Source organism: Talaromyces stipitatus, genomic scaffold (genome assembly GCF_000003125.1).
Source record: "Talaromyces stipitatus ATCC 10500 scf_1105507295515 genomic scaffold, whole genome shotgun sequence".
NCBI classification, from domain to species: domain Eukaryota; kingdom Fungi; phylum Ascomycota; class Eurotiomycetes; order Eurotiales; family Trichocomaceae; genus Talaromyces; species Talaromyces stipitatus.
This window is the reverse complement of record NW_002990118.1, coordinates 1,144,981-1,171,514: the sequence shown is the minus strand read 5'-3', so window position 1 is coordinate 1,171,514 and position 26,534 is coordinate 1,144,981. Positions and strand designations below refer to the sequence as shown.

At 43.6% G+C, this 26,534-nt stretch overlaps 10 protein-coding genes across 10 annotated transcripts, besides 7 other annotated features; 5 read left to right on the top strand and 5 right to left on the bottom strand.

The window, feature by feature from the left end:
• Window positions 1-1,626: 1,626 nt before the first annotated feature.
• Window positions 1,627-2,793, top strand: TSTA_044540 (oxidoreductase, 2OG-Fe(II) oxygenase family, putative; the record flags this gene model as incomplete). The annotated part of the gene is made up of 2 exons (XM_002484896.1): window positions 1,627-2,028; window positions 2,083-2,793. 2 exons carry the CDS (start codon window positions 1,627-1,629, stop codon window positions 2,791-2,793), a joined length of 1,113 nt encoding a protein of 370 aa, XP_002484941.1.
• A 660-nt stretch (window positions 2,794-3,453) lies between these two features.
• On the bottom strand, window positions 3,454-4,770 carry TSTA_044530 (phospho-2-dehydro-3-deoxyheptonate aldolase, putative; the record flags this gene model as incomplete). Its single annotated transcript, XM_002484895.1, has 3 exons — window positions 3,454-3,704; window positions 3,763-4,633; window positions 4,687-4,770. The coding sequence occupies 3 exons, from the start codon at window positions 4,768-4,770 to the stop codon at window positions 3,454-3,456; spliced, it is 1,206 nt and encodes a 401-aa protein (XP_002484940.1).
• A 1,455-nt stretch (window positions 4,771-6,225) lies between these two features.
• On the top strand, window positions 6,226-8,330 carry TSTA_044520 (multicopper oxidase, putative; the record flags this gene model as incomplete). The annotated part of the gene is made up of 6 exons (XM_002484894.1): window positions 6,226-6,317; window positions 6,377-6,428; window positions 6,479-6,791; window positions 6,843-7,031; window positions 7,086-7,405; window positions 7,464-8,330. 6 exons carry the CDS (start codon window positions 6,226-6,228, stop codon window positions 8,328-8,330), a joined length of 1,833 nt encoding a protein of 610 aa, XP_002484939.1.
• A 191-nt stretch (window positions 8,331-8,521) lies between these two features.
• TSTA_044510 (NAD dependent epimerase/dehydratase, putative) lies at window positions 8,522-9,982 on the top strand (the record flags this gene model as incomplete). The annotated part of the gene is made up of 5 exons (XM_002484893.1): window positions 8,522-8,567; window positions 8,595-8,826; window positions 8,884-8,930; window positions 8,958-9,149; window positions 9,207-9,982. The coding sequence occupies 5 exons, from the start codon at window positions 8,522-8,524 to the stop codon at window positions 9,980-9,982; spliced, it is 1,293 nt and encodes a 430-aa protein (XP_002484938.1).
• Window positions 8,839-8,859: a sequence feature (AT_rich).
• Window positions 9,983-10,794: 812 nt separating the features above from the next.
• Window positions 10,795-12,136, bottom strand: TSTA_044500 (chorismate synthase, putative; the record flags this gene model as incomplete). Its single annotated transcript, XM_002484892.1, has 3 exons — window positions 10,795-11,615; window positions 11,684-12,045; window positions 12,102-12,136. 3 exons carry the CDS (start codon window positions 12,134-12,136, stop codon window positions 10,795-10,797), a joined length of 1,218 nt encoding a protein of 405 aa, XP_002484937.1.
• Window positions 12,137-13,158: 1,022 nt separating this feature from the next.
• Window positions 13,159-13,188: a sequence feature (AT_rich).
• Window positions 13,189-13,218: 30 nt separating this feature from the next.
• Window positions 13,219-15,004, top strand: TSTA_044490 (FAD-binding monooxygenase, putative; the record flags this gene model as incomplete). The annotated part of the gene is made up of 6 exons (XM_002484891.1): window positions 13,219-13,466; window positions 13,580-13,832; window positions 13,901-13,946; window positions 14,000-14,271; window positions 14,354-14,501; window positions 14,577-15,004. The coding sequence occupies 6 exons, from the start codon at window positions 13,219-13,221 to the stop codon at window positions 15,002-15,004; spliced, it is 1,395 nt and encodes a 464-aa protein (XP_002484936.1).
• A 273-nt stretch (window positions 15,005-15,277) lies between these two features.
• Window positions 15,278-15,300: a microsatellite.
• A 687-nt stretch (window positions 15,301-15,987) lies between these two features.
• Window positions 15,988-16,679, top strand: TSTA_044480 (uncharacterized protein; the record flags this gene model as incomplete). Its single annotated transcript, XM_002484890.1, has 2 exons — window positions 15,988-16,530; window positions 16,656-16,679. 2 exons carry the CDS (start codon window positions 15,988-15,990, stop codon window positions 16,677-16,679), a joined length of 567 nt encoding a protein of 188 aa, XP_002484935.1.
• An 84-nt stretch (window positions 16,680-16,763) lies between these two features.
• TSTA_044470 (uncharacterized protein) lies at window positions 16,764-17,495 on the bottom strand (the record flags this gene model as incomplete). Its single annotated transcript, XM_002484889.1, has 2 exons — window positions 17,246-17,495; window positions 16,764-17,198 (listed from the first exon to the last, which is right to left on the bottom strand). Exons 1-2 carry the CDS (start codon window positions 17,468-17,470, stop codon window positions 16,764-16,766), a joined length of 660 nt encoding a protein of 219 aa, XP_002484934.1. The 5' UTR covers window positions 17,471-17,495.
• Window positions 17,496-18,126: 631 nt separating this feature from the next.
• Window positions 18,127-18,624: a mobile genetic element.
• A 22-nt stretch (window positions 18,625-18,646) lies between these two features.
• Window positions 18,647-18,790: a mobile genetic element.
• Window positions 18,791-18,837: 47 nt separating this feature from the next.
• Window positions 18,838-19,101: a mobile genetic element.
• A 2-nt stretch (window positions 19,102-19,103) lies between these two features.
• Window positions 19,104-19,793: a mobile genetic element.
• Window positions 19,794-23,084: 3,291 nt separating this feature from the next.
• On the bottom strand, window positions 23,085-23,437 carry TSTA_044460 (uncharacterized protein; the record flags this gene model as incomplete). Its single annotated transcript, XM_002484888.1, has 2 exons — window positions 23,085-23,137; window positions 23,188-23,437. The coding sequence occupies 2 exons, from the start codon at window positions 23,435-23,437 to the stop codon at window positions 23,085-23,087; spliced, it is 303 nt and encodes a 100-aa protein (XP_002484933.1).
• Window positions 23,438-24,133: 696 nt separating this feature from the next.
• On the bottom strand, window positions 24,134-24,433 carry TSTA_044450 (uncharacterized protein; the record flags this gene model as incomplete). Its single annotated transcript, XM_002484887.1, has 2 exons — window positions 24,134-24,201; window positions 24,247-24,433. The coding sequence occupies 2 exons, from the start codon at window positions 24,431-24,433 to the stop codon at window positions 24,134-24,136; spliced, it is 255 nt and encodes an 84-aa protein (XP_002484932.1).
• Between the last annotated feature and the right edge of the window lie 2,101 nt (window positions 24,434-26,534).

Genomic DNA, 26,534 nt, shown 5'->3' with positions numbered 1-26,534 from the left:
ATGGCCGGGTATCAAAGAGATCCGAATCCGAAGCATTAGTCTGCAATGGGCATAAGAACTCGTAATCTTCGGTACGAATAATGGCCCCATGCATTAGGGTGAGTTCAAACTTCACTTTGTTATCAGCCTGTGATTGAGGCTACATAAGGGCAAGGATCTTCACGATGTGGTAAACCTCGGTTCTCAGCCCTAAGTAATGGACCAGGATGTGTTCCTCTTATCTCACCGCGCAGCAGTACTTACCCGTTTGGGAATAGAAAAGCGAGAGGGTCCGTTGAAATAAGCCTTGCATAATGCACGATGAGGCGCTAATTGTAATGGCTCTGTAAATCATACCCTGTAAATTAAACTCAAAATCGTAATACACCACGTCTCAGAAACATTACCACAACGTATTATCGGCTAAGTTTCGTGAAGATTTCAAGACCGATAATAGTCAATACGTGCATTTATATCCCGAGTATCGGGCCGGTTATTCTAAATGATCGTCAGAAGAACGTTCTCTATCTTTGCCACGTTTTATCTCTACTGACGGCTGCCTAGGCACTCTCTTCAGGATTGTCATGTTGCAGCATTCCTCTATGTTGCCAACTGTTTCCATCGTTTACAAACTGCAACCCATGCGCGAAGCAACCAATCAGGCCTATTTCCCTTGGTACCGAGAGAATTTTGAGGCTGAAAATACATAAATGGTTGCCATTGATGGCGTTCATTTTGAAGAGAGCACCAGATTACTTGTCAGATTATCTCGCAATATTACAGTTTAGCACAACTGAATCCATAGTTTCAGCTACCAATGTACTTGTAATAATTCTTACGTGATGACTGCATAGGCATAATCCTCTTATGGCAGGATTTTGATGACATGTTTTTTGACAAACCCAATCTAGAACTCGCAGTAGCTGTTGAGACCAGTGACTCTAACTAAGTTTGCGCCACTAGTATCCCTGTCAGCAGCTTGTTTGCATCCTCTGATATCTAGTCAGTATGGGATCTGTAATGTGCAACTCTCGGCGGAATTTTTCGGCGCCCCTATGTGTCTCACCACCGTGACGATCTGCGAGTCTACATATGCATCTCGTATCCAGCCGTGAACGGTATCGCACGTTACATTTGTGTAAAGCTGTAAAACTTTGAAATCCGTATCCGTATGTCATGCAAGGCGAGTGTAATCGAATATGCTGGAAGGTCAAAAATCCTATACTGGACAATTTGCCATCCTGAGATACCTATCATCCTTCAGAACACGGACAACAGACACCCATCCCGAGTCGATATTGGTTATCGTAAATCACGCAATACGAGACTTTGCCAGTCTATCAAGGTATGTTGTGATTATCCTCAGTCTAGCCCCTTGTGAGATGATAAGATGATACCCTACCTGCTTATCGAGACACCGGATAAGTATTTAGGGATGTGTACAGGTTCCACATTATTCAGCCCGGATATCAAAGGGTATTTCAAGGATAATTGGAAAGGTCTTTTGTTATAAATATTGTAGAGCAAACAGCCCTTTAAGAGTCTTGTAGATGAATGAGATTGAACACTGAAAACCAGATACAACTCCTTTCCACCGGATACTACGAGTAACATCAATATACTTCAAACCTTTCAGTATTTCTCAACATGTCTCCTTCTGCAACATTTCCCAGTGAATCCACTGCAGCCCCAACTGCATCTTTTCCGGAAGTTCATATCCCCAGTGATAAGAAGGCGGGCCTCCGTACCATATCTTTATACCAGCTTCAGTCTGGTTCAGCCTCAGAACGGAATCTTTTGCTTGAGACTTGTATGAATGATGGATTTTTCTACCTTGACCTCTCACACCCAAACTTCGCCTCACTGTTGGCTTTCGTTGATGCTACCTTCAACTGCTCGAAGGAGTTGTTCAACTATCCACCTGAAATCAAGTCCTTGTTTGACGTGGACAAGATTTCCGACTTGAAGGTGAATGGCTATAAGCCCAAGGGCCGAAATGTTGTCGGTAATGGAAAGGACGGCAAGAACGATGGGTTCGAAAGCTGGGTGGTAAGATGAAATTCTCCTTCACTATATATAAGAAACATACTGATCCTTATCTAGCTTCCACGAAATGGGGTCCTTCAACTCTCAAATGAGCCTTTCCCACATCCCCCAGTGGTTGCCAATCATCTCCCGGATATTAGTGGCCTATTTGATGGTCTCAGTTCAGCTGCACATGTTATACTTAGCTCCCTCTCTGATAGCCTTTCCTTGCCCGCTGGTCAACGCCTCGAGGACTTCCAAGGGCTGAACCGCCCATCACCCGATATCCTACGTGTGCTCAAGTACCACGCAAACTCAAACACTGATATCATTCCACAGACGCCCCACACTGATCTCGGCAGTCTGACATTTGTATTTTCAACGACTCCTGGCCTCCAAGTCCTTCCCCCAGGCGTCCAGCAAAAGCCTGGCGCATACAGTGAGTCTGACTGGCTCTATGTTGAGCCACGACCTGGGCACGCCATTGTGAATATCGGTGACTGTATCACCCTCATGACCAATGGTATCCTCAGAAGTGCTCTTCACCGAGTTGGCCCTGTTACTGGATGCGCAATGCCGGAACGATACAGCATGGCTTATCTCATGAGACCTGAGGATCAAACAGTGCTGCGCGCTCTAGATAGTCCCCTCATTCCAAAATCTACCATTGGAGAAGACGTTGTTACGAGCGGCGCCTGGATTAGAAAGAAATTCAAGGCTCTTCGCGGCCAGAAAGATGCTGGAAATTTTGATCAAATTCTTACTGGAGGCAGGGGAATTTTGGTTTAGGGCACATATTGATATACAGTTGATTTGGTTGTGTAGTTAATTTTTCCAAGGTTCTTTTGCTGCTTTTGCTGCAGGTAGTTTCCATAGATTGACGTAACAAGTTTTAGAGAATATATTTTCCCATTGTTCTAAGAAAATGTGTGAGAACAATTTTAGAACTGGCATAAGGGGAACATACAGCATACCATAAACATGCTGGTCCATAGAGCCTCCAGGGCTGGGCACAAATAACTGTAAAATTTTTATTTCTCGTATATCAATAAGTTCTACCACATGCTATAGCATATATCAGTTGTAAAGAATAGTACTCATTGGTATATGTTCGAAAGATGATTGGGATAGCTAGGTAGTGTGCCCACATTTTTATATGAAATGCCTAATTACAATTCCGAGATTACACTTGCTATGCTAACTGCTTTCATTGATAGAGTAAATGATCGTGGGCTTTTTGGAATAAAACTCATGTTTATCAAATTTCAAAAACAGCTTAAGGACAGTATTTCTAGTCTAAAACATTCAGTAACGTAAAAAGTCAATCCCCTTCCCATATACCCTCCCAGAACTCTCAAGAAATCCAAATCATGTTACGGCAGTCTAAAACTGAAGTATTGTCCTTTCGATAGCGAACGATTTCTGATCGTAGCATGCAGATGCAATATTTCACACAAAAACTTCCACTGCATGCTCCTGCATTGTATGTTTCTCGTCTCCTAGAGACTGTCCAACCATTATCGTAGGAAGTGATTCCTCCACAGGGGAGGATGCAGTGGAGGCCTCTTGTCGCTGGCGTACGGCAGCTGCTAGGCTTTCCAAAATTGATTCTGTTTCATTCCACCCTACACAACCGTCGGTAATACTGACACCATACTTCAAGCATCCTTTGGATCCTTTATCGGGTACGTCTTGTCGGCCTACACGAATGATAAGTAGTTGGCAAACGAGTTTTAACCACGATCAGCAGTGACTTACCTTCATTGATGTTACTCTCAATCATGACTCCCATGATAGGGGCACCGACAGCGATTTGATCAGCAAGACAAGCAGCAACAGACCCTTGATTGCGGTAGTCCTTAGATGAGTTACCATGGCTGCAGTCGACAACAATGGCAGGCTTCTTTCCCGCACGGATGAGCTCCGCTTCAGCAGCTTGAATATGCTCGGGACTGAAGTTGGGCCCTTGGCTGCCTCCTCGAAGGATTACAAAGGTATCAGGGTTTCCGCGACTCATATGGTACGCTAGACAAGCGTCTTCATCAACACCGACTACGGTGTGCGGACGAGATGCAGCTTTCATGGCATCAATAGCGACTTTGAGCCCACCATCAGTGCCATTCTTAATTCCCATTGGCATGGGCATGTCACTGGCCATCTCACGGTGAGTCTGACTCTCAGTAGTGCGTGCGCCAATGACACCAAGGGATACTACATCGTCCAAGAAGTACACAAGAAGTGGATTCAGGAGCTCAGTGGCAACTGGGAGACCCATCTTTGCAACTTCGAGCATGACCTTGCGTGCCGTGGACACACCCTTAGACAGATCTGGGGTGGTGCTATTGTTCGGATTCTCGAGGTCTTGCGCATAGTCCGGGTCATGGATCAACCCTTTCCATCCAACAGTTGATCTTGGTTTCTCGATATAAACACGCATGACTACGACAAGCTCACGCCGATGTCGTTCGGCCGCCTGGGCAAGCAGAGAGGCATACTCGAGGGCGGCGTTCGTGTCATGAATGCTACACGGTCCGACAACTACCATCAGGCGGTCATCAGTAGCTTGGTGTGACATAAGGTTGCGAATAGCATTGCGACTGGTTTCTACATGTCTTTTTGTTGATTCATCCTGTTTATAATAAGCATGGATCTAATATGAGCGTGGATCCTAGAAGGACTGACCAGAGGCAAGGCAGACTTCACCCTACTTGGCGTAGGAAGAGGTACTTTGAAGCTCTTCACAGGCTCAGAGATGGTTGACGGCATGATTAAGACTGGTGAAGAAGTCTTGATGTCTATTATCACAAACAAAGAGTTGATAAATGGACAAGTCTTTGGACGAATTTCCCTGGGTATGGGAGGAACAGAAGAATGATTCGGTAAATGAATACAGAGATATATATACTACAGGCATATATCTCTATGAGAATTGATGCTCGGTGATGATTAATACTAAGTGCAGATCTTCCATGACAGTGCCATTGCTTATCTATTATTTCCAGCTTTCCCACGTGTCTAGATCCTGATGTCCTCAGGAGTTTCAAGGTTCTACAGATCATCAATGACTCCGTAGTATCCCAGGGTACACCGGGACTGGTAAGATCTCACAATTGCTGAAAGAACGTTAGTCATAGCATGTATTCTACTCACCGGGATAGAAGTAATGTCAATACGAATATCGCGAATATGAAAAAAACGACCGAAAAATAGGCCGTATCAGAGTGTGTACAGTTACGATGACACGTATTGAAGTTACGATACATGTCAAATACTGTAATTGTATTACCGGTACCAGTAGTATCAAAAACGAAGTAGCGGAAAACGATCAAACCTTATGCATCTCTACAGGACTGCAACGTGGACTCTGATCCTATGTTGCCTTTGGATTTGACAGTTCCACCGCAGTCGCATGGAGAACGGAGATCCATGCATCCGCTCCTGCACCTCGGAATATTTTCGTATCTCGATACGTCAATTCAAGACATTAGACTTAGCAGGGTACCATCCTAAATACACATGGTTCCGCAGGAACCAATATATCCTGCATGCTAAGGCAGTGGATCCCCTTTTAGTAGATTGTGTGGCAAGTCTACATTTGACACTAAAACTAGTCAGCTACAATAGACTATAATTGATAGACTAACTTACCAACGAACCAACCATACCAGGATACTATTCCTGCAGAACCATTCTTTGGCTAATCTTAATTTCCCTGACGAAACCAAGGAAGATAAGAGAAATACGAATCCAAGCGAGGATCCTACTATCGGCCTTTGGAGAGGTTCGAGCGAGAACAGGAGGCGAATGACCCATCTGGACACGAGTTCTCAGCCAATCGCGGATTTGTGGAAGATGATAGCTTCAAAAATTAAATGAACAGTATGGGCTATTTCTCACGAAGGTTAGGCTGACTATCCTTTACAGTCCGTGTATAGCCCCCAATGGCTTCTCAGATGGATTCCAAGGTTCGAGATTGTTGAGTTCAATTTAGAGCTATGGATATACTTCGAGAATACGAAATTTAGTAGTGTTTAGGTTTTCAGTAGCGTTTGTTAGTCTTGGGGGCCAGATGATGGCCGTAGCTCATAGGAAATGTTGGTATATAATCGAGAGAAAGGAAGCAGCAATCCAGAGGTGAACTTCTTCGAGACGTACGACTTCACATCCTCAACTGGTGTGAACCTGGGTATTTTGCGAAAGGGCTAACCTTTTGATCTCATCATGTCGCCGTTTCCTCCGTCCAACTTCATTATTCAATTGCTCGCCGGGGCATTGCCATTATTTGGTGGTCTCACTAATCAGCAGACTAATGGGTAAGCAAATAAGCAATCATCAATTCGCGAAGAGATATTGATGATCGTCTTGGTATTAGAAACCTGAACGCCAGTTCCTGGCAGAATCTTCCAGAATTCTTGCCTGGCAGCGTAAGTCTCTAAATCCCAACATTTTGATACCCCGTATTGACGAAATTCAGACTCTAAAACACGGATATCCATGGGGCAATCTTAAATACAAGCCCGATATCGTAAACGAGCCACTTCCTGAAACCAACGTCACCCGGTATTATCATTTTGATATTGCACCAGGTACTCTGGCTCCGGATGGGTATCAGAAACAGATGCTCCTTATCAATGGACAGTATCCTGGACCATTGATAGAAGCGAACTGGGGCGACTGGATCGAGGTTACGGTCTCCAACTCTCTCCAGGACCTAGATGAAGGAACGTCAATTCATTGGCATGGACTACGCCAATACGGCACTCAGTACGCCGATGGTGTACCAGGATGTAAGTGTACAATCGATAAGCTAAAGCTGGAACATGGCTAACTACAATAAGTAACACAATGTCCCATCGCTCCGGGTTCGAACTTTACTTATAGATTCCGCGCGGATCATGTTGGAAGCAGCTGGTACCATTCGCACTACTCAGCCCAGCTTACTTCTGGGTTAGTTGGACCCATGGTCTTCTATGGGCCAAAATCAGCACCATATGACATCGACCTCGGCCCCGTGTTGCTTAGCGACAGTAAGTCTCCAATGGTCTCTCAAGGGCTGGTGAATTACTAACGGATAAATGAAGTGTATCATCCCTATTACGAAAAGCTGGTTGAAAGGGTGAACAATAATGGTTCTGAAGTTCATTTTGCCTTCTCGGACAACAGTGTTATCAATGGCAAGATGGTCTTCGACTGCAGTTCAGTGACAGATGGAACTCCTTGTGTCAGCAACTCTGGCGTTTCTAAATTCCAGTTCCAACCAGGAAAGAGTCATTTACTGCGTTTAGTAAATGTTGGGTCATCTGGCCTTCAGTTTTTCACAATCGATGAGCATGACCTTACAGTCATTTCAAACGATTACATTCCAGTCAAGCCATACACGACGAATTCCGTTACTCTTGGCGTGAGTACACCAGAAAAACGTGCAACAAGAAGGTTCCTCTTACTGACATGAATTACAGGTTGGTCAAAGAGCCGATGTCATTGTTCATGGAAAAACAGGAGCTGATGCAGAGCGAAACTACTGGATGCGCGCTAATCTTTCCGTCCTCTGCACCCTCCCGGAGCAGCCCTACGGTCTCGCAGCAATCTATTATGACGAAAAGGACTTCGAAGACAGCAAAACGCCAACCAGTGCGCCACAGCCTTTAATTGATGCTGATATGCCTTGTTCCAACCCACCTCTCAACACGACAAGCCCCGTAACTCGTATTCCTGCTCCACCTGCAGACCAGACCATCACTATCCATATCAACAATACGAAAAACGAAACCGGCCACCCAGTATACCTGCTCAATAACCAGACCTTCCGAGTCAACTACAATGAACCAATCTTGGATCTGGCTGACGAGGGTATTTTCTACTACCCTTCGGACCCAGAGTGGAATGTTTATAGCACTGGAAACAGCAGTGTCGTGCGTATAGTCTGGGAAAACCAAAAAGTTGACCCTTCGGATCCAAATTTCTACAATCTCACATTCACGCATCCAATGCATTTGCACGGGCATGACTACCAAGTCCTTTCTTATGGCTTCGGGGAGTGGGATGGAACTATTATCAACCCCGAGAATCCAATTCGAAGGGACACGACTCTCTTGCCCGCCAGCGGACACTTGGTTGTGCAATTCACCACGGATAACCCGGGAGTCTGGCCATTCCACTGCCATGTAGCCTGGCATGTCAGCACAGGCTTCCTCATTAACATCTTGGAGCGCCCGGATGATGTTAAGGGGCAACCACGCATACAGAAGACCATAGATCAGACTTGCGCAGCATGGGACGCCTGGAGCAATAGAAACATTGTCGATCAGATAGATAGCGGATTGTGAGGTAGTGTGATTTATCGAGCAGGTCCTAGATTCAAAATTGCCTGTCTCAATTTGCGACCCAGTTTTCATCTTTTTCAAATCATAGTATAGACTCCTCTTCCACTCGTATCACTCCTCCCAAAACTTGTTCCCATTTGTGCAGTGTCTTCTTGACCATAAGCTAGATAATTGGTATAAGTAGCTAATAAGCAATGTATCGGCCGTTTACCAGTAGCTCAGATGATATCAACAATACAGGTTCAATCTTTTGTTTAATGCTGACAGTATTGTTGTATTACAAGCGAAGGAACATTTTAGACCCCTTCAGCTTAATTATAAATCAGAAATCCCCGCCCGATAGGTATGAGGGTGGGCGGGGCGAGTCTGGTGGTATATTTAACTGTCTTGTTCCCCCCTCGGCATCGACATCAACGATAATTCCAAGCACAAATCGCGTGTTTAAATTTTTGGAACAAAAGACGTATTCATCCCGCGATGAGCAAAGTACTCCTCACAGGTAGTATCCTTCTTTAAAATATTTTATTTAATTCACTCGCTAATTATTGAAAATCAGGTGGATCAGGCTTCCTTGCCGGTATACATCTTTGAAAATTTGTGCCTGTAACCCTTACTGAGAGTTCTTTCTAGCTCACATCCTGGACATGTTGGTCCATCGAGGATACGAGGTAGTTACCACTGTGCGGTCCGAAGATAAGGCCTCCAAGATTCGCGAGGCGTATCCTAATGCCAAACTATCTGTTGCTATCGTACCAGATATAGCGCAACCCGATGCCTTTGATGAGGTAGTCAAGATTTCAGGCCTCGATATTGTACTACACAGTAAGTATTCTTCCTTAGTGCCAACCTTGCCATGACTCGACTCTGACACATGAACAGCCGCCTCTCCATTCCATTTCAATTGGTCAGATGCGAAGTCGGAACTCTTGGATCCAGCAATCACGGGAACCACATCTATTCTCAAGGCTATCAAGAAGTATGCCCCTAGCGTTAAGCGGGTCGTCGTGACCAGCTCGTTCGTCTCAATGCTTTCCGTCGAAGGGCTTTTGGATCCCAATAAAGTCTACAGTGAATCCGACTGGAACCCCATAACGTATGAGGATGGCCTGAGCGGTAGCAAGGTGGACGCGTACAGAGCATCTAAGACTGTTGCAGAGCGGTCTGCATGGAAGTTTGTTGAGGAGGAGAAGCCCAACTTCGACCTTGTCACCATCTGCCCTCCACTCGTCTTCGGGCCAAGTGTGAGCCTGAGCTCACTCTCGGCCATCAACACCTCCAATGAGCGGTTTGTCGAGCTCATACAAGGAAAGTGGAAGAACGAGATCCTCCCTTCCCTCGGTGTCAATTTATGGGTCGATGTTCGCGATGTGGCATTTGCGCACATTGCGGCATTCGAGAAACCAGAGGCTGGCGGAAAGCGATTCTTCTGCGTGTCAGGAAAGTGTAGTAACCGAGAGATAGCGGCGGCAGCGCGAAGGAATTTTCCTCAACTGAAGGATAAGTTTCCCTCGGAGGAGACGAAGGGTGGTGATTACCCGCCTGTGGTTCCTGGCTATGATAACTCCAGAGCAACCAAGATACTGGGCATTGACTGGATTGATCTCGAGAAGAGCACTATTGATAATATCAAGAGCCTCCTGGCTGCTGGTGCTTAATTATTGCGGTAGAAAAGCCACAACCAAGACAATTGTGGTTGAAAAGAGTGGCTTATTAAATAGGCAAACGTAGCGTTATCGATCTCAACAGTGATTCCTTCGTGGTCTTTATAGCAGGAAACCGTTGTGTTTGTACGAAATGATAGTTGAGAGAATACAGTATTTGTAGAAACACCTCATAAACACGCACCTTTTTGCTCTACAGTATAACCTGACTATAACGAAAGGTAAGCCTCTCAGAATCCAAGTCAGATATTCAGAATTTAGAGATGAAGAGCACCTCAAAATAATAATACATGTGTTTATTAATGGTTAGGATGCTCTTCAATCCAATTTAGAGTAATAAAAGTTAAAATCAGTATAACCATGGAGAGGCCTTCCTTTCGTTATAGCCAAGGACTACTGTATTCGTACTGGATCACGCAAGCTTGGTTGCCTTTGAAACGTGTCAAACTGAGACAAACAGCTCACCATTGGTCCCAAGCTATAGATATCACCGTCGTCTGTCGTTCTCTAGAAGACTGGTGGAAAGTTGCATGTCAACTTGGTAATATTACAGAATCACCTATATCACATCACTCAATCTGAAGCTTTGCTTTTGAAATGATTCTGGAATTATATATTATTTTCCAAGGCTGTCTCTGTCGTGGTCTGATGAGCGAACTCGATACCATGCAAACATTAGGAGCGCAGTTAAAATCTATTTTGCACGACTAGGTCTATCATAGTATCAACGAGTACTGAAACATATCAATGATTCATAAACAGGCATAAAAAATAAGGGGCAGGCTGCAGCCATGCGCGAGACTGATTTAGTTTGTGGTCTCGGGCCTTATGGGCAGAGATTTAGGCAATGGTGGAAGTAAACTTCTCGAAGCCTCACGGGATTTTTGTGCAAGAAGGGCATCCATGATGACAAGCGCGGACATGGCCTCAACAATTGGCACAGCTCTGGGTACAACACAGGGGTCATGGCGACCCTTGGCTTCAAGGACTCCTTCCTCGAAGTCATATTTGGTTGTCGTCTGCGCCTGACCAATGGTCGCAGGAGGCTTGAAAGCGATGCGGAAGTAGATGTCGGCTCCATTCGAAATACCACCCTGAATACCACCAGAATTGTTTGTTTTTGCGGTCAGTCGCTTCTTATCACTGATTCCGCCAACTTCCGGGGTAACAATGAATGGATCATTGTGGACTGACCCGGGGACCTCGCAGCCACCAAAGCCAGAACCAATTTCAAATCCTTTAGTGGCAGGGATACTCATCATTGCGTGACCAAGCTTCGCTTCTAACTTATCAAAGCAAGGCTCTCCTAGACCAGCTGGGACGTTTCGAATGACGCACATGACGGTGCCTCCGATGCTGTCTTTCTTATCACGGAACGCCTCAATGGCTTTAGTCATACGCTTGGAAGCTTCTGTATCCGGGCATCGAACAGGAGCAAACTCATCCACCTTCTCACGAGTGATTGTTCCAATCAGTCTCAAAAAATTGGAGTTTGTCGAATATGAAGGATATTCAGGGGAAGGAGGAAAAAGCTCTTCCTTGCCAACAGACGAAACGAAGGCGACAATTTCAATATTATGAGCGAGTTTGAGATATTTCTCTGCAATAGCACCAGCGGCAACACGCCCTTTTTATTTCCAGCTCAAATTAACCTCACTGGTTTCAGATCAAACATAGAATCATAAAAAGACCTACCTATTGTCTCGCGAGCACTACTGCGGCCTCCTCCACTACTAGCTTTAACTCCGTACTTTTCAAGATAAGTGAAATCGGCATGGCTCGGACGAGGGTATAAGTCCATCGTGCTACCGCCATAGTCCTTGGGTCTTTGGTCCTCATTGTGAACAATTAAAGCGATTGGTGTACCGAGAGTAAAGCCACATTCTGTTCCCGACTGGATTTCAACCCTATCCTTCTCATCGCGAGGGGTAGTGAGGGCGCTCTGGCCTGGTCTCCGTCGAGTCATCTGAGGTTGAATATCACCTTCACTCAAAGCCATGCCAGGAGGGCAGCCATCCACAATGCACCCGACCGAACGGCAGTGCGACTCTCCATACCTTGTTTTAAGAACGTTAGTCAAAGACCTCTAACTACAATGGATTTACAAACTCACGTCGTCACCCGGAAGTAGTCGCCAAATGTCGACATGGTTAGCAAGATTTCATACTACAGCGCGTTCTGAGAAGTAATAGAAATCAAAGTTCTCTCCTGGGAGCACTCGACAGAAAAGAGTCTGCAGTAAGGCCCACAGTTCCTCGATTATGCTGATACTTGTGGCTTCATTCCCACTATTTTTGAAACTGCACGTGTCATCTATTTCTTAATATCAACCTAATTTCTTCAGAATAATGAATAACCATAATCACGAATGTGTCAAGACCGAACTATCTTTTGATACTAAATACGGTATTCGGTATGTATGTAAAAATTTGTAAATACGTACTAAAACAACAAGTGTACACTAAACCATGGCGACATTCGACGCTAGAATGAGTGACAAGGAGCGGCCCCACAGGCGGCCCGCTCCCCGAGATACCGCTGTGGCCAATCGGTCCTCATACAACATTTGTAAGCTATTATCTGTAGAGAGTGGATGTAGAAGCTAGATAATGAATCCGACAAGAAATATCTGTCATTTTGATAGCCCTATTATCTAGAATTTATCTATCAATAGTAATCCTCTAACACCCACGGATCTAGCTGTGACGTCATCCTCGCAAATAGGCCCATATTTTATCCGGGCTGAGCTGGGCTGAGCCATGGTGCCATGGTGCCATGATTATCTAGAATCATTCTATCAGGTGCCAGATCTACATAGAAAATATATCTAATATACCAAATCGGATGTTTGTCCAATATCTGAAATAAACAATTTCACATGTGCAACCGTTGAAGTTCATGATTCCCAGAACGTGGCAGATGTGGTACTTCTTTTCTTAGCTCACTGCAGAACCCTAAGCCTGCGCAACAGTTCCAGAAGGATTATTATGCCTATTAAACGATACACCGTGTTATTTTATCACTGCTGCAGAGGAACCGCACCGACGCTCGACGAATCAATTAATGATAATGAATATTGCACCATAGTTCGCCGATATGAGAAATCACGAAATCCGAATTGTTACATAAAGCCTACACGCTGACGGTTTTCCCTGTAGATAATTGATTGGTTTTAATAAATAAAAATTATAAAATAAAAACTTTCTTGGAGAAAGATTCGATTCTTATCAATGTCGGCTGAACCAACTTCCGCATACATGCTCCGTATTGCTATTATTGGCGGCGGTCCGGCTGGACTCAGTGCTGCAATTGCGCTATCAGCCTTACCAGATGTCAGGATAACGCTGTACGAAAAGGCTCGCGAGCTGAGAGAAGTTGGTGCAGGAATCAGTATTGGATACAATTGTTGGAAGGTTCTTGAACTTCTCGGAGCTGCTGAAGAGGTGCGAGGACACTTGCAGCAAAATGTGCTTCATCGGTAGGCGAATGATACTCCATTTATGTCAACTCTTTTATGCAATGAAACATACTAGCTTCAAATTTGAAATTTCTGACGTATTTATATCTAATGCCTCGGTTTCCCCCGGATAGGAATGGACTATCCGGTGAAATTAAACGCGTGAAACCTGCTCCGTCTTCAGTTCCTCTCAAGTACCGGTCTAAACGGGTCAGGAGAACAAGATTACAAGCTGCTCTGATATCAAAAGTTCCACCAGGGATCATACAGCTTAATAAAAAATTGGTTTCAATCCACGATGCTGGAACGCAAGGTGTCCATCTCACCTTCGAAGACGGGACCGAGACGAATGCGGATCTACTAATCGGCGGAGATGGAATTCGATCTGTAAGTTCTCCTATCCTCTTCTTCTGTATTCTAGACTTGAATCTGCACCATTGCTAAAGTCTGCGAAGGTAGTCAGAACGTCACTCTTCCCAGAGCATACTACAAAATTCACGGGTATGACAGATGCATAGATGACTTCACTTATAACGGCATTTAACAGCAACCAGGTACAACCATTTGGCGGACCCTGATTCCAGCCAAGTCTTTATATCATATTCACGACTTATTTCCGGACACATCATGGTGGCATGGCCCTTCTGGGCACTGTTATTTCTCGCTAGTCGATGATCCGTCGGAATTTTCAGATTCGAGCACCTCGTCATCTGAGCAATTGATGGAGATTTCGTGTCGGTACCTAATAGACCCGGCTCTGGATACTGAGAGGAGATTTAGTTGGGGGGTCCCTGCGACAAATGAGAGAGTCAATGTTCACTTTACGGTAATAACTTCTCACTTTGCAATTTCTTAGATTTAATACGAATCTAAAACCGGAAAGCTGAACTGACCGTTCTGACTCACAGCAATATGATCCCCGAGTACGTGATGCTCTTTCCCGCGTCCCGGAAGGGGGGTGGAAAGAATTTTCTGCTTTTTCAGGGCCGAGACTTGAAAGGCTTGTGGGATGGAAAAAAGTGGTGCTGTTGGGGGATGCCAGTCACCCACTATCTGGTAAATCAATCCATACATCCGTCTACCGCATCGTGCTGTGTGCAAAGTAGGCTCATTTATTGACTCTTTTCATAGGTGCATTTGGTTCCGGCGCAGCTTTCGCTTTAGAAGATGGCTGGATTCTTGCTCGAGCAATAGAACTTACTATTAGCAGAGCTCAATTGACCCCTTCAGATAACGACAGTGACAGACAGATCATCAAAGCGCGAAATATCGCAGATGCTCTAGAAATCTTTGATCACATTCGCTCCCCGTACTATCGAAGAATGTATGAGCTCCTAGATAGTCGAAAGGGGAACGTTCTTCAAGCACAAACCAAGGCCAAAGGCCAAAGTAGCGAGCCGCTGCATATATTTGAGAGCGTCCTCCCATCACGTCTCGAAGCATTTCCACTGGATGATGAGCTGAGTTGGATCTATAAAAACGATATTGAGAAAATATGGCAAAATTATCTCCAACAAGAGAGAGGAGAAGGCGAGATACCTTTGGGCTCGAACTTGTGATGGTATGGATACAAAAGCGCATTCAATGTTACCTAACTGGTGTTAGCGGACTACGAAGCACGAGGATAGATTTATAGAATGTGGACAATTTAGTCTCTCACGTATCCATGCCCTTGACTGTCACTGTCGCATATCTATATATATGTAGGATTCTGATCCCTGCAATACTGCCGAGGTCCTTAAAAGCGAGCAATGCAATGATGTCGAAGATCCGGATAGTCTTGTTCGATAAACATGATATAGAACCGAAAGGTGGAAGGCACAAAACTGAAAAAAAATAAAAATAAAAATAAAAAACATACAATAGCTTAAACATAATATTCTTCTTTTAGCTTATATTATCCCTACGTACAAGCTTATTTACTTTTCTACGGCCCTAAGAAGGACCTTTAACAGGTTTCAACATTACTGATGTTTCACTAGATGTCTTTACACTCATTGTAGGAGCCGTGCTGGGTAAAGTTGGATATTACTAGCCCTTCCTATTGACTGGGGCGGCGATTGTATTAATTGGGTCTGGGCTCTTTGTGGGCACTTGATATAGATACCGCTGGCGCGAGGGTACTTGGAAATCAGGTGCTCGCCGGAAATGATGATGGGCATCGACACCGCGACACAGGACGAAGTTATACTGCTGGACAATGGACAAAGTAGACTCGAGAAGATATAAGGCAAAGCACAACAAGCATACTGAAGTCTGAATCTAACTCACTTCGACATTTTGCAATTTCCACTCGTATACAGAGAGGCCAGAATCTAGAAAGAGTAATAGATTAACATGGTTATTGTTGCGAGAGCAACAATATATATAGGAAAGGAGAATCAGCCCTTGTCTACTGTTGCCCAATCATCCAATGAAAAGGTCTCGCTAAACAGGGGCTCGCTAGTGATATTACGGTATAGTGCATTTTCCGGAAATAAATGGAATCCAGGACGCTAGTGTAATTCACATTTCCAACGCCACTTACCGCAACGACACGACCATGGACCCGATTGGAAATGATGATTCCGTGCTGGCCGCCCTTCAGATACTAGAGAATGCGGAAGATCGAGAGATTCTCCGGTACCCTGAGCGTTCGCTCAATGTCGGCAACCGATTACTCTCTATCGCTAAACAAGCCTCTTCTGCTCCTGACAGCCGACCACGCAAAGCCGCCGATCTCTTCCAAATTATCATACGAGAACAGCCTGGGCTTCATGCATATTTAAGTGACGATCCCACCTCTGCTATTCGAACGATCCGAACGTACGACAATCTCCAAATAACGAGTTTCGCAGCGGATGATCAGATACTCCTTAGTCATATTTTGGACCTTAGGAACTGGATCTGGGATTACCGCACTCAATACCTTCCTGAGGTCCTCTCAAAATCCATGCAAGATATACCATTGAAGATTCCACCACAGCAAGGAAAATTGAAGCGTTTCATTCACTCTCGCGACCTTCCCAACAATGTTTACAGTCGACTGAAAACTGGACATAGGTGTTGGTATATCGAAGCTAAAGTCTACCAGAAAACTGAAAATGTGATTCCTACTAATTCTGAGAATAATTTGGCGGGAGTTTGGATCTTGATACTACCGATCTTTCTAAAGATCCCTCACGTCTCTGATAGCGTCATTGATGAATTCGTGGATATGTTATGTTCCAGCCAGGATCTGCTCGCCCAATGTAAGAGTTGGTCGAAACTTATGTTACAAGGGCAATATCTGCGTCAGAGGAGCCGTAATATGATGAGAAACAGAATGAGCCACACTGATTAGTCCACTGCATCGCCTTTGTAAGCAGCCTGAATAAATTCTAGTGCTTTGTTGTCATCAATCCCAATCAAGTTGGACGAGTAACCTGCCCACAAGAATACGGCGCCCCCTTCATCTCTTGTTTCCACCCACACTGAGCCAATTACTAATAATTGATTTCTTCCAATGATTACTGTCTCCGCAGGAATTCCACTAGCCATAAGTTCTTCCTCCGTTTGTAGATTCTCGGAGCCTGGGTAGATATTGAACATTCCATTGGCGGGTGTTAGCGCTTCGTCCAGTGGCTTGATGAACGCAATAGATGCCGGACATGGTTGCGCTTTCCTAAGTCGAGACAAGGATCGATTTTTCACGAATCGTCCGACTAGGGGCCCCTGCCAAAAGTAAGGCTCAGCGCGATCGCTGGGAAGGCTCGCGGTAACGATGATCTCAAACTACACTAGATTAGCCTTTACTCACAAAAGGAGTATTAATTGCGTACCCGACTACCATCCATAATAATCTTTTTCCATTCTTCCCGATGGTTTTTCCAGTCCTCTGCGCAGTTATATGTTGCTCTTGTCTCATCAAGAAGTGGCCCGTACAGTTTATCCCGTTCAACGGTATCTTGAATGCCTTTAATAGTCTCTCCTGGGAGAGGTCGATTACAGTTCCAGATCATGTATCCTTTGCCAGTCATGCTGACGTTTTTGGCGGTCCTGTGCATAAATGCAGCTGTGCGGGATATGTGTGGAGATAGGTCCCATTCCTATCTGATAGGAATGGATTATGGGGGCGTAATTAGGGTCTTAGTAAAGTTGTTGGAACCAAAATCACGTGACTATCAGAATACAGAAGTCGAACTACGGAACGGTTCACAAATACCTCAAAAATACCAAATCCCTTTAAGGGCGTCCTGTTTGGTGAACTGGTATTACGTTTGAGTTCCGACAGAATATGTTGGAACTATACTGCGCTATTCCTCTTTGGGATGTGATCCAGAGAACCGTACAAATACTGATCAACAGGAAATTTCGAGAAATTGGATTCACACATCAACATAAGATTGATATTACAAATCAACTTTACAGCTTATATCTAGAAAGTTCGATCGAGTACAGATTGTGGTTTCAAATGATGTCATTTGTATTGAGAATGTGAATATAAAAGGACCAAGATTGTCAGATAGTGAGGTTTTAGATAGTGTGCAAAATATCAGAAAAATCCCTACTCTAAGAAACTTCTTTGGTTGGCCTAACCCAGTTAGCACTAGTACGGAAAAGTTACAATATTCCTTGATTACCACGTGATGCACGGTATCGCGTCAAAACGCGAAAAACAATACGGATTTCAAAGCGCGATAAATCAGTCAAAATGGGTGCAATTGAGGATGCGATTGAATATTTGAATTCCTTGGAAGAAGGCAAACAGATTAATCCCACTTTGACTGCAAAAATGTTTGGTGTTAATTGTTCAACGCACTCGAGAACATACCGAGGTGTTACGGGCTCAAAAGAGGAGCAATACGACAATCAACGATTACTCAATAACTAACAGTCTCAAAAGCTTATACAATGGATAGATATGCTCTGTGAGCACGGTATACCACCTACGCCTTCAATGATTGCAAATTTCGCGCATGAGATAACCAGTAGAAAGCCCGGAAAGAGCTGGGTTTCTCGCTGGTTAAAGAAGCATCCAAATGCGTTGATTTCTCGCTATTCTACGGACATTGACAACAATCGAAAAAGAGCAGATTGTGCATGGAGTTATGCTCTATATTTTGAGCTTATAAACCAGAAAATTGAGCAATATAATCTTCGGCCAAATCAGATTTACAATATGGATGAGAAGGGCTTTGCAATTGGGGTCATGACAAAAGAAAAAAGAGCTTTTTCTCGTCAATATGAGATTTATTGAATATTGTGGTAGAAACAGGATCTTATTGGCATTATTTCCGGCACATGCGACACATACTTTACAGACTCTTGATGTTGGCTTATTTGGATCTCTTGCCACTTATTATACGATGGCTTTACGCAAATTTCCTGATGAAAGCAAAGCTTGAAGCTTTTATTCCTGCACCAAGTCTGCTATATCCACCAATCCCTGGTGTTTTCTCTAATCTAGGAACTGCTGTCTATGTAGGACCTTAGTAAGGCCGTCTGCCACCATTCGCTTTGTATTAACCCATTCAATACGCATGCACTTCTTGGAGACTTCTTGTCGGAGCCAATGATGATAAATATCAATGTGCTTGAGGTTCGTATGAAACTATGGTTCTTTGCTGGTCAGCAGTAAAACAGTTTGCTTGTTGTCACATTGAATTGAGAGCTTCCTATTAGGTTTGAAGCTAATAACTTACCAACTCTATCTCAAAACATGACCTAAGCATCACCAAAAGCCTTCCAATATACTAGAGTCTTGATGATATTCTTAACAATATCAAAGATAATGAAGGCGACTTTTAAGAGGTTACTAAGGAGGTTCAGAATGCTATTGAAGCAGGAATCCGGAAAATAGATAAGTTCACCAAGAAGATAGATTCAAATATTATCTATTACGTGGCTGCTATTCTTGACCCACGGGTTAAGACCTTCTTCATCCAAGCTCAAATAAGCAAGTCTGATGCAGATGTGATTGTTTCTAATATACATGAATATATTAAGAAACAATACCCTGCAAGCCCTATCTCTTCCTCTAGCACTAATCATCCACCAGGTATGCTAGAGACATTATGGAGAAAGCTTAGAAAAACCTAGCCCGCGCAATCTATAGACATAATATCAGACATTGATTGGTACCTTGATTCAAGCACTGAGATGTGGTCCTATAGTATGATAGAAGATGGGGATCCTGACTGGATCTTAAAATAGTAGAAAGTAAATGTCTTCAACTACTCTCTAATGTTGAAAGCTGTACAAGACTATCTTCCTATTCTATCTGCTAAAGTAGGTATTAAGAGACTGTTTAGCAACGCACGAGATGTTCTAGGTTTTCAGAGACACTGCTTGAATTCTAAGACGTTTAGATGGCTGATGTTTTTTAAAGGGCAATATAGTAAAGAATGCCGGGACTCGGCATAAAGATGCTTAGGAAACGGGTTTTTCTTATTGATTTTAGCAGATTTACTTTTTGTATATAGTTTTTCTGTAACTATTTCACATATGATTTTAGGAGCAAGTTAAGCTTCAGCTGCCTCCCTCATCCTTTATGAATATTCATGGATTTAGTGAATATGAATACGGCTCATATTCATATCCATTTAATTCATATTCGCAAATATTCATGAATATGAATATTATTCATATTTGTTTCGGAGCTCTAGAGTCAGTCACGTATCAAAACACTTCAACAAGCGACAACCAACCATCGAATTCGGTTTCCTCTTCCTGAAACTTCTTGCTTTCAATAGGTTACTGCTAATGGAATGAATCAAGTTTAATAACAATGATGTCTCAAATTAAAAAAGAACGTCTGATTCCGCAGGTTCCCAAGATCCGCTACAATTATTCATAGAATACCGCACAAGATGATTCGCCAGACAAGGGTTCCCGCTTCGAGTCACCACGATCATTAATCAGAGGGATCCAAGCTAACTTGACATTGCGACATGCTTTCGAGTTCGATGTTTTCATTTTCAGTTCACTGATGCAAGCTATCATCAGACGTCAAACCACCTTGAGTGGGGATGCTGTATCCGCTTGTGTGAGAGCTAGCCTCCTTGCTCTTGCTCAGGTTCTAATGCTAGCCACCAACAACGCGATTCTCATCCCGAATTGATGTTTTTCCCGCTTCGGCCTAGATGTATTATCATATTACCTTCAGAACACACCCCATGAGTGATAACGTTGCTGTGCCCACTGTCATTGATGATGCGGAAAGAACGGAGTGTGTTTTGAAGGCTGGTCCGTTCTAGATAACCAAGTCTGCCCCTAAACGAGGGATATCATGCATGACGGCCTCACCCTGGCTAGAACAAGGCAGTATGATTGGCTGTATTATATGCGCTGAAGCGCCGACAAGAAAACCGAAGTCAGCCTCGCCAAATAGCAACCCCTCAGGCAGCTCATCCTGATGTTTAATGACTTCTATCCTTCCTGAACTTATAATCTGTTCATGACAGATAAGAATTTTGGCGAATCTATAACATATAATAGCTACCAGGACCCGTCGATCGCACGACAATATACTGTCGGATGGATCTGCGCGCTGCCACTCGAGATGGCAGCTGCAAAAGCCATGCTAGATAAATTCCATAACGACCTACCAGTACAAACATCTAACTATAATATGTATATTTTTAGAAGAATCAAAAAACATAACATTGTGATTGCCTGCTTGCCAAGTAGTAATTATAGGCTTATATTGGCGAATACAGTTGCAATGCAGCTATTGTCTAGTTTCCACTCAATTCAATTTAGTCTGATGGTAGGTATTGGAGGAGGAGTGCTAAGTGATGATGCTAATATTTAGCTTGGCGATATAGTGGTTAGCAAACCAATAGACATATATAGCGGAGTTATATAATATAACTACAGTAAGGCAATAAGTGGCAGTGGATTTCAATGGACTAGCATGCTCAACCGCCCACTACAGATCCTACTTATAGTATTATCTAAAATCCAGACAGATTATCTTACAAATAGCAGTTGGGTACCAGATTTTGTTATGATGATTGAACAAAAATTCCCTTAGCAAGCGTCTAACTTTACACGCCCAGCAATAGAAGATATTCTGTTTCTTGCTGATTATCATCACAGTGATGCAAAATTAAAGCCTTATATTACATGTGATCTTTCTAAAACTGTTTTCTGAACTGTTCAAAGCTATAACAGGCCTCTAGTTCATTATAGAGTGATTGCATCCGCAAACCAGCTCGTGAGAGATAGCTAACTATAGAATTGGCTAAGCTGTGACCTGGGCGTCTACTGTGTAGAGATGGAGGCAGCAGGACTTATAAATAGTTATCTATACCTAGTCATTTGGGGGATTTGTGGCTATGTAGACTCCCATAAAAATAAAGAGTGGCAGGGGTTTGCCTCTGTAGTGGTAGCAGTCTATACTAGAGAGCTCCTTCTCTGTATCCTAATTAGTGATGTAGATTGTACGCAGTCTGCAGAGGACGCTGTATCTGGTATGTTCATTAATACTAACTAAGACTGAATTCTATATATTTCTGGGTTTTGACTATGCTCCAAAACTAGTAAGATTTAATGTCCCATTTGATTTAGCTGGTTTACTAGCAATTGCAAACTTTCTTGGACGATAGAAAGAGCTAGAGGGCATCACCTTCAGCCTCAGAATTCAAACACTTAAATAGTCGCTATCCTTTAAGGATTGGGCGGCATCAGAAAAACCTAGTTAGCGATCTGCTTTGTATGTGATCACAAAAATAACTATACTGCAATTTTATAGTTAAGTGGCAAGACTTGCGACACGCTACTGCAATCATTAAGCTCTAATCTTCCTCGATTACTAGGCCAATCTCAATCCTACTCTATAACAAATAATGAAGAGGTAGAGCAAAATGCAAGATAAGTATTAAAGTGGCTCGCAGTACTAGGAAATTCACAATGGCTCCTGATTTTTGATAATACTAACTAGTATTCCCCAGAGATAGAAGATAGATATAATATTTAAGAATTCTTTCTAATGGCGGATCATGGATCTATCTTAATTATGTCTTAGCTCCAGTCGCTGTCTGATCTCAGATAGTCCTTCCCTATCCCTGTCTTTGATGCCGAGGAGTCCTTTTTACTGCTTTGGTAGAGCAGGAATTTGCACATTCCAGATATAATCACTAGAGAAGAGATAGACTAAGGTATCGATTTATCCTTTTACAATCTATCCAACTACGCTAATTAGTTATTACAGATATTAATGATCTAGTTGATTGCCTTGGAGGGTTACTATTAACGATTACTATTGTAGGCGTATTTATGCGTGAAACAGGAACTAGCATCAAGGATTATATGTAGTACTATTAGAGGTCGTGGCACAACCTACAATTCTATGGAAGACCAGGACATTACTACAAATATGGTAATTTACTATAAACATAGCTAATTTTATATGATGAAATCTGATAACGAGATACTATAGTGGTTAAACTACTGCTTCTGCTCGCTCACTTTAATAATTAAGATATCTGGTATGAATTAGTAAAATGCATTAAATATAGTTCACAACCACTGATATGGTTTGATAATGTTGCGTCAAATCCTCTAACCTTCAAAGATAGCATACAGACGTATACATCTGCTTCGTCAAGGAGTAGGACCGCTTTCCAGTCGCTAGCTATCTGAAAGGTACGGGTGGGCTGTACTCAAGCCCTTTCCCTACAACGTCATCAAAGGTGGCTTTTCCTTGATACTTTCCACGTCGAACTCTCCTATATAGCATGCCAGTAATGATAAGTATTCATTACTCAGTCGTACTCACCCCAGACTTTTTGATTCAAGGATAATCCGAGCACTATCGGACTACACATCGCGAGATCGCCTTCTTTTATCTCACGAAAATCAATATCCTTGCTTCGGACATGGCCTTCTGGTTCGCCCTGTTTCACCTGTTGGAAGAGAAAATCAGCTATGTCAAGCTTTTTAATCTCTAGCCTCGGATAATTCAGGTTCGACCTGCGAAAGATGGCGGCATCAACCATAATCCTTCCATCCACATGAAGTTTCATCATCTTGCCTTTATGTGAGACGAACAGTACTGGCGATGATGGCAGGAAACAAAACGGCGGCCATTGTGAACCGGCCGCGACCAGATTAGTCAGTGTCGCTCTTCGGGAGTACTCGATCTGCAGAGTCTCGGTGGATTGACCAAAAATATCTCCGTCACAGCGTCCTTTGATTTCAAGATTCTCCCGGTCTCTGATTGTTTTCTCTCGCTATAATCGTGCCGAATGCATCGAGCCAGACCGGTGGAGGGGCAAGTCGCAGAGACTAGTGACCCTGGTTTAAGCAAGACCCACAAAAGATCCCAGGTGATTTTTCAAGACTCTAGAAGCAAGTTCAGTTGTCCTATCACCAGTGAATATGTTTCTGCAGGGTACTGCACAAGCTTGCTTAGGTGAAGCATAGCGTCATCAGAGATCGTTTCTTGAGAGTGAAACCTCTTTTGATACTCTCTTAATTCATCCATGAAGCGATATAAAAGATCAGGTTCGATTTATTTGCTCAATTAGCGACGGAGCCTCGCCTGAAACCTTGGTGACATACCGCAGGGCGATCAGCAACGACGTTCGCTTTTCTGATGTCTTTTAGAATCTCTCTCAGGATGTCTCTTAGTCCCGGAGATTTGATGTCAACATAGACAATGAGCTCTTTGGTCTGCTTGTCTGGAAAGTGTCAGCATAATCGAATCACAAATATGTATTCGCCTAATTCATCCACGTCCCGAACTCGGGTAGAGTCGACAATCTTGTATTCACATCTTGCGGAATCTCATCTACATGCGGTTAGCAATGCTCACGATACACTTTGATCGACATACACTTCATTGACCGTCTTGTATTCCACCTTCGAGGCACGAATTCTCGCTCTATCGTTGTCTTGTCCTCAATCTTCTTCTTGCTAATAGGCTCTTTACCGGCCAAGGTAGTCTGTGCATTTTGAATTCCTAGCACTTCCGCAAACAACCATTTCAGCTCTTCTTTTGTGACAAAATTCGAAGAAGTCATGTGGACTATCAGGGAAGGTCGTAGCTTCCACAGATCTAGGGTCGAGCCTTGTCCGGGAGACACAATATAGTTCTTGTGGACTGTCGTCGATTTCTATGTCCGATGTTCTGGTACGACGGAGGAAGACTGTCGGCTCTGTGCAAGCTGCGAGAAGAGCTGTAGCAGACGTTGATTGCCAGCGGGGAAGGTTTGGCCTTCAGCGGAGACTGGTAGTGGCAAATTGCTGACGAGTACTTTGAGGGAATTGGGAGCGCTGAGGAGAACTCCTGTCTCATCCATATTGTACACATTCTCTGGGAGAATGGCCAGATTGGCTAGCTCTCGACGCATGATGGTAAACCAGTGTCGGACTTTCTCCTGGTGGTTGGATCTCGAGGCTAGGATCTGTGATTTGGAAATTCAAGGATCGTTGGCGCACGATAGTCAGAGCGAGCGATCGTAGAAATTTCACTGGAAGCAAATAGCCATTGTCCGCCAACCGCAGCACATATTCTACCAGTGCTGGCTTCTCTTACGGGGCAAATACTGTACGCTAGACCTCACAGATCAACATATTGTTGCACACTCTGTCTTTGTGCAGCGACAGCTCGACGATATATAAGAAGACATGAATTCTGGTAAGCTGCGTACTTGACGAAGCTGTCTATAGATCTTAAGCAGCTCCATGTTATGTTCAAAAAGTTACTGTTATATAAATTAGGGTGAAATACATTAAATAACTGAAGTGAGTAAAAGTGTGCACTGTTTTTGCAAATACTACATAGTAAGCTGTGTTATCCAGAAAACTGACTGGGCCAGGGACAATAGGAGTATTAATTGACGTAGCTATCTTCACCCGGTCCTCCCGTTCAACCGTTGTGCTCTTGTTCCAAGAAGAATCCAGCGGAGATAATCATAAAGCTCTTTCTTGCCTGGTATGGAATCAAGATTGTCACGGTGCGTAGAGCTATGAGGGGTGACTCTGAATTACCAAGATCCCGATCATGTCCACTAAGTAGTGTATGAGGCCCGACTCAAATAAAAAAAGACCAAAAACATACGACAGCAGGGATTCGCTGGTGGTCACCCACCCAACTACTAACCAGCCGGCGTGTGGCTTAAGTACGGCTGAGCGGACGGGAAGCCCTGTTTTCCACACCCTATGGTCGTATGTGCTAGATAATTAGGCCCAATGGATCATGAAGGATTAATGTGTAGTGGCTTATATGCCTCTTGGAAGGCAAGCGAAGAGCTATCATGAAAGGTTGCAAAAGAACCTGTATACCGGACGGTGCAATTGATGTAGTGCACTTCATTTGCCGTTTGGAGACGAGATTGGACTACATAAGCTCTACGATTGTTGCATCACCCTTATATGAAGAGCCTCTTGAAAATCGGGTTTGGTGATCTGCCCAGACACTTATAGCAAGAAAGAGATGCCGTGTGCCAGATAGATGCAGTGAGTCCAGAGATAGGGCTGTGCCCTATACCCTAATTCGACTTCAGCCATACCAGTTAACTTTAACCGGCATTTCGGTATTCTGTGGTCGTCCAACCAGACGGAAATTTTTTTCCATGTCACTTGGACTCTTTGAGGATATTCCATTTCGAAACACCCATAAATGCTCATATAAAACGCCGGAATCCTTGATACGAAGGCCTATACCTATAGCGATATTTGAATCTAAATAACGCGTAGAAAGTCTATCTAAGTTGTCTTATATGGGTTGTCAAATTTTTAGACTCAGTTTAAACGTAGAATTATTGAGTTCTGAAGAGGTTCGGTTTGTATTGGAGCCCTATACAGTAGACCCTGGCTATAACAAATGGAAGGCCGCTCTATATTTCCACTAATGCCAACTTGGATGACTTTAACAAATCAGATGCCCTTCAGTTCCATATTAATATTAGAAAGATCAATATATTGTACTCTTCAACCCCAAATCGGAATCACTTCTGGATATATCGACTTGGGCCCTGAGATATCCCTTGTCCGTTATAGCCAGGTTTTATTTTAGCTCAGCGTTAACTACCTCTGGACCACTTGCTAAATCTGGGGCCCCAGACGGATGGTCTAACTTGTCGGACTTGACTTGCCGCTTTTCCTCTGTGTAAAGAAATC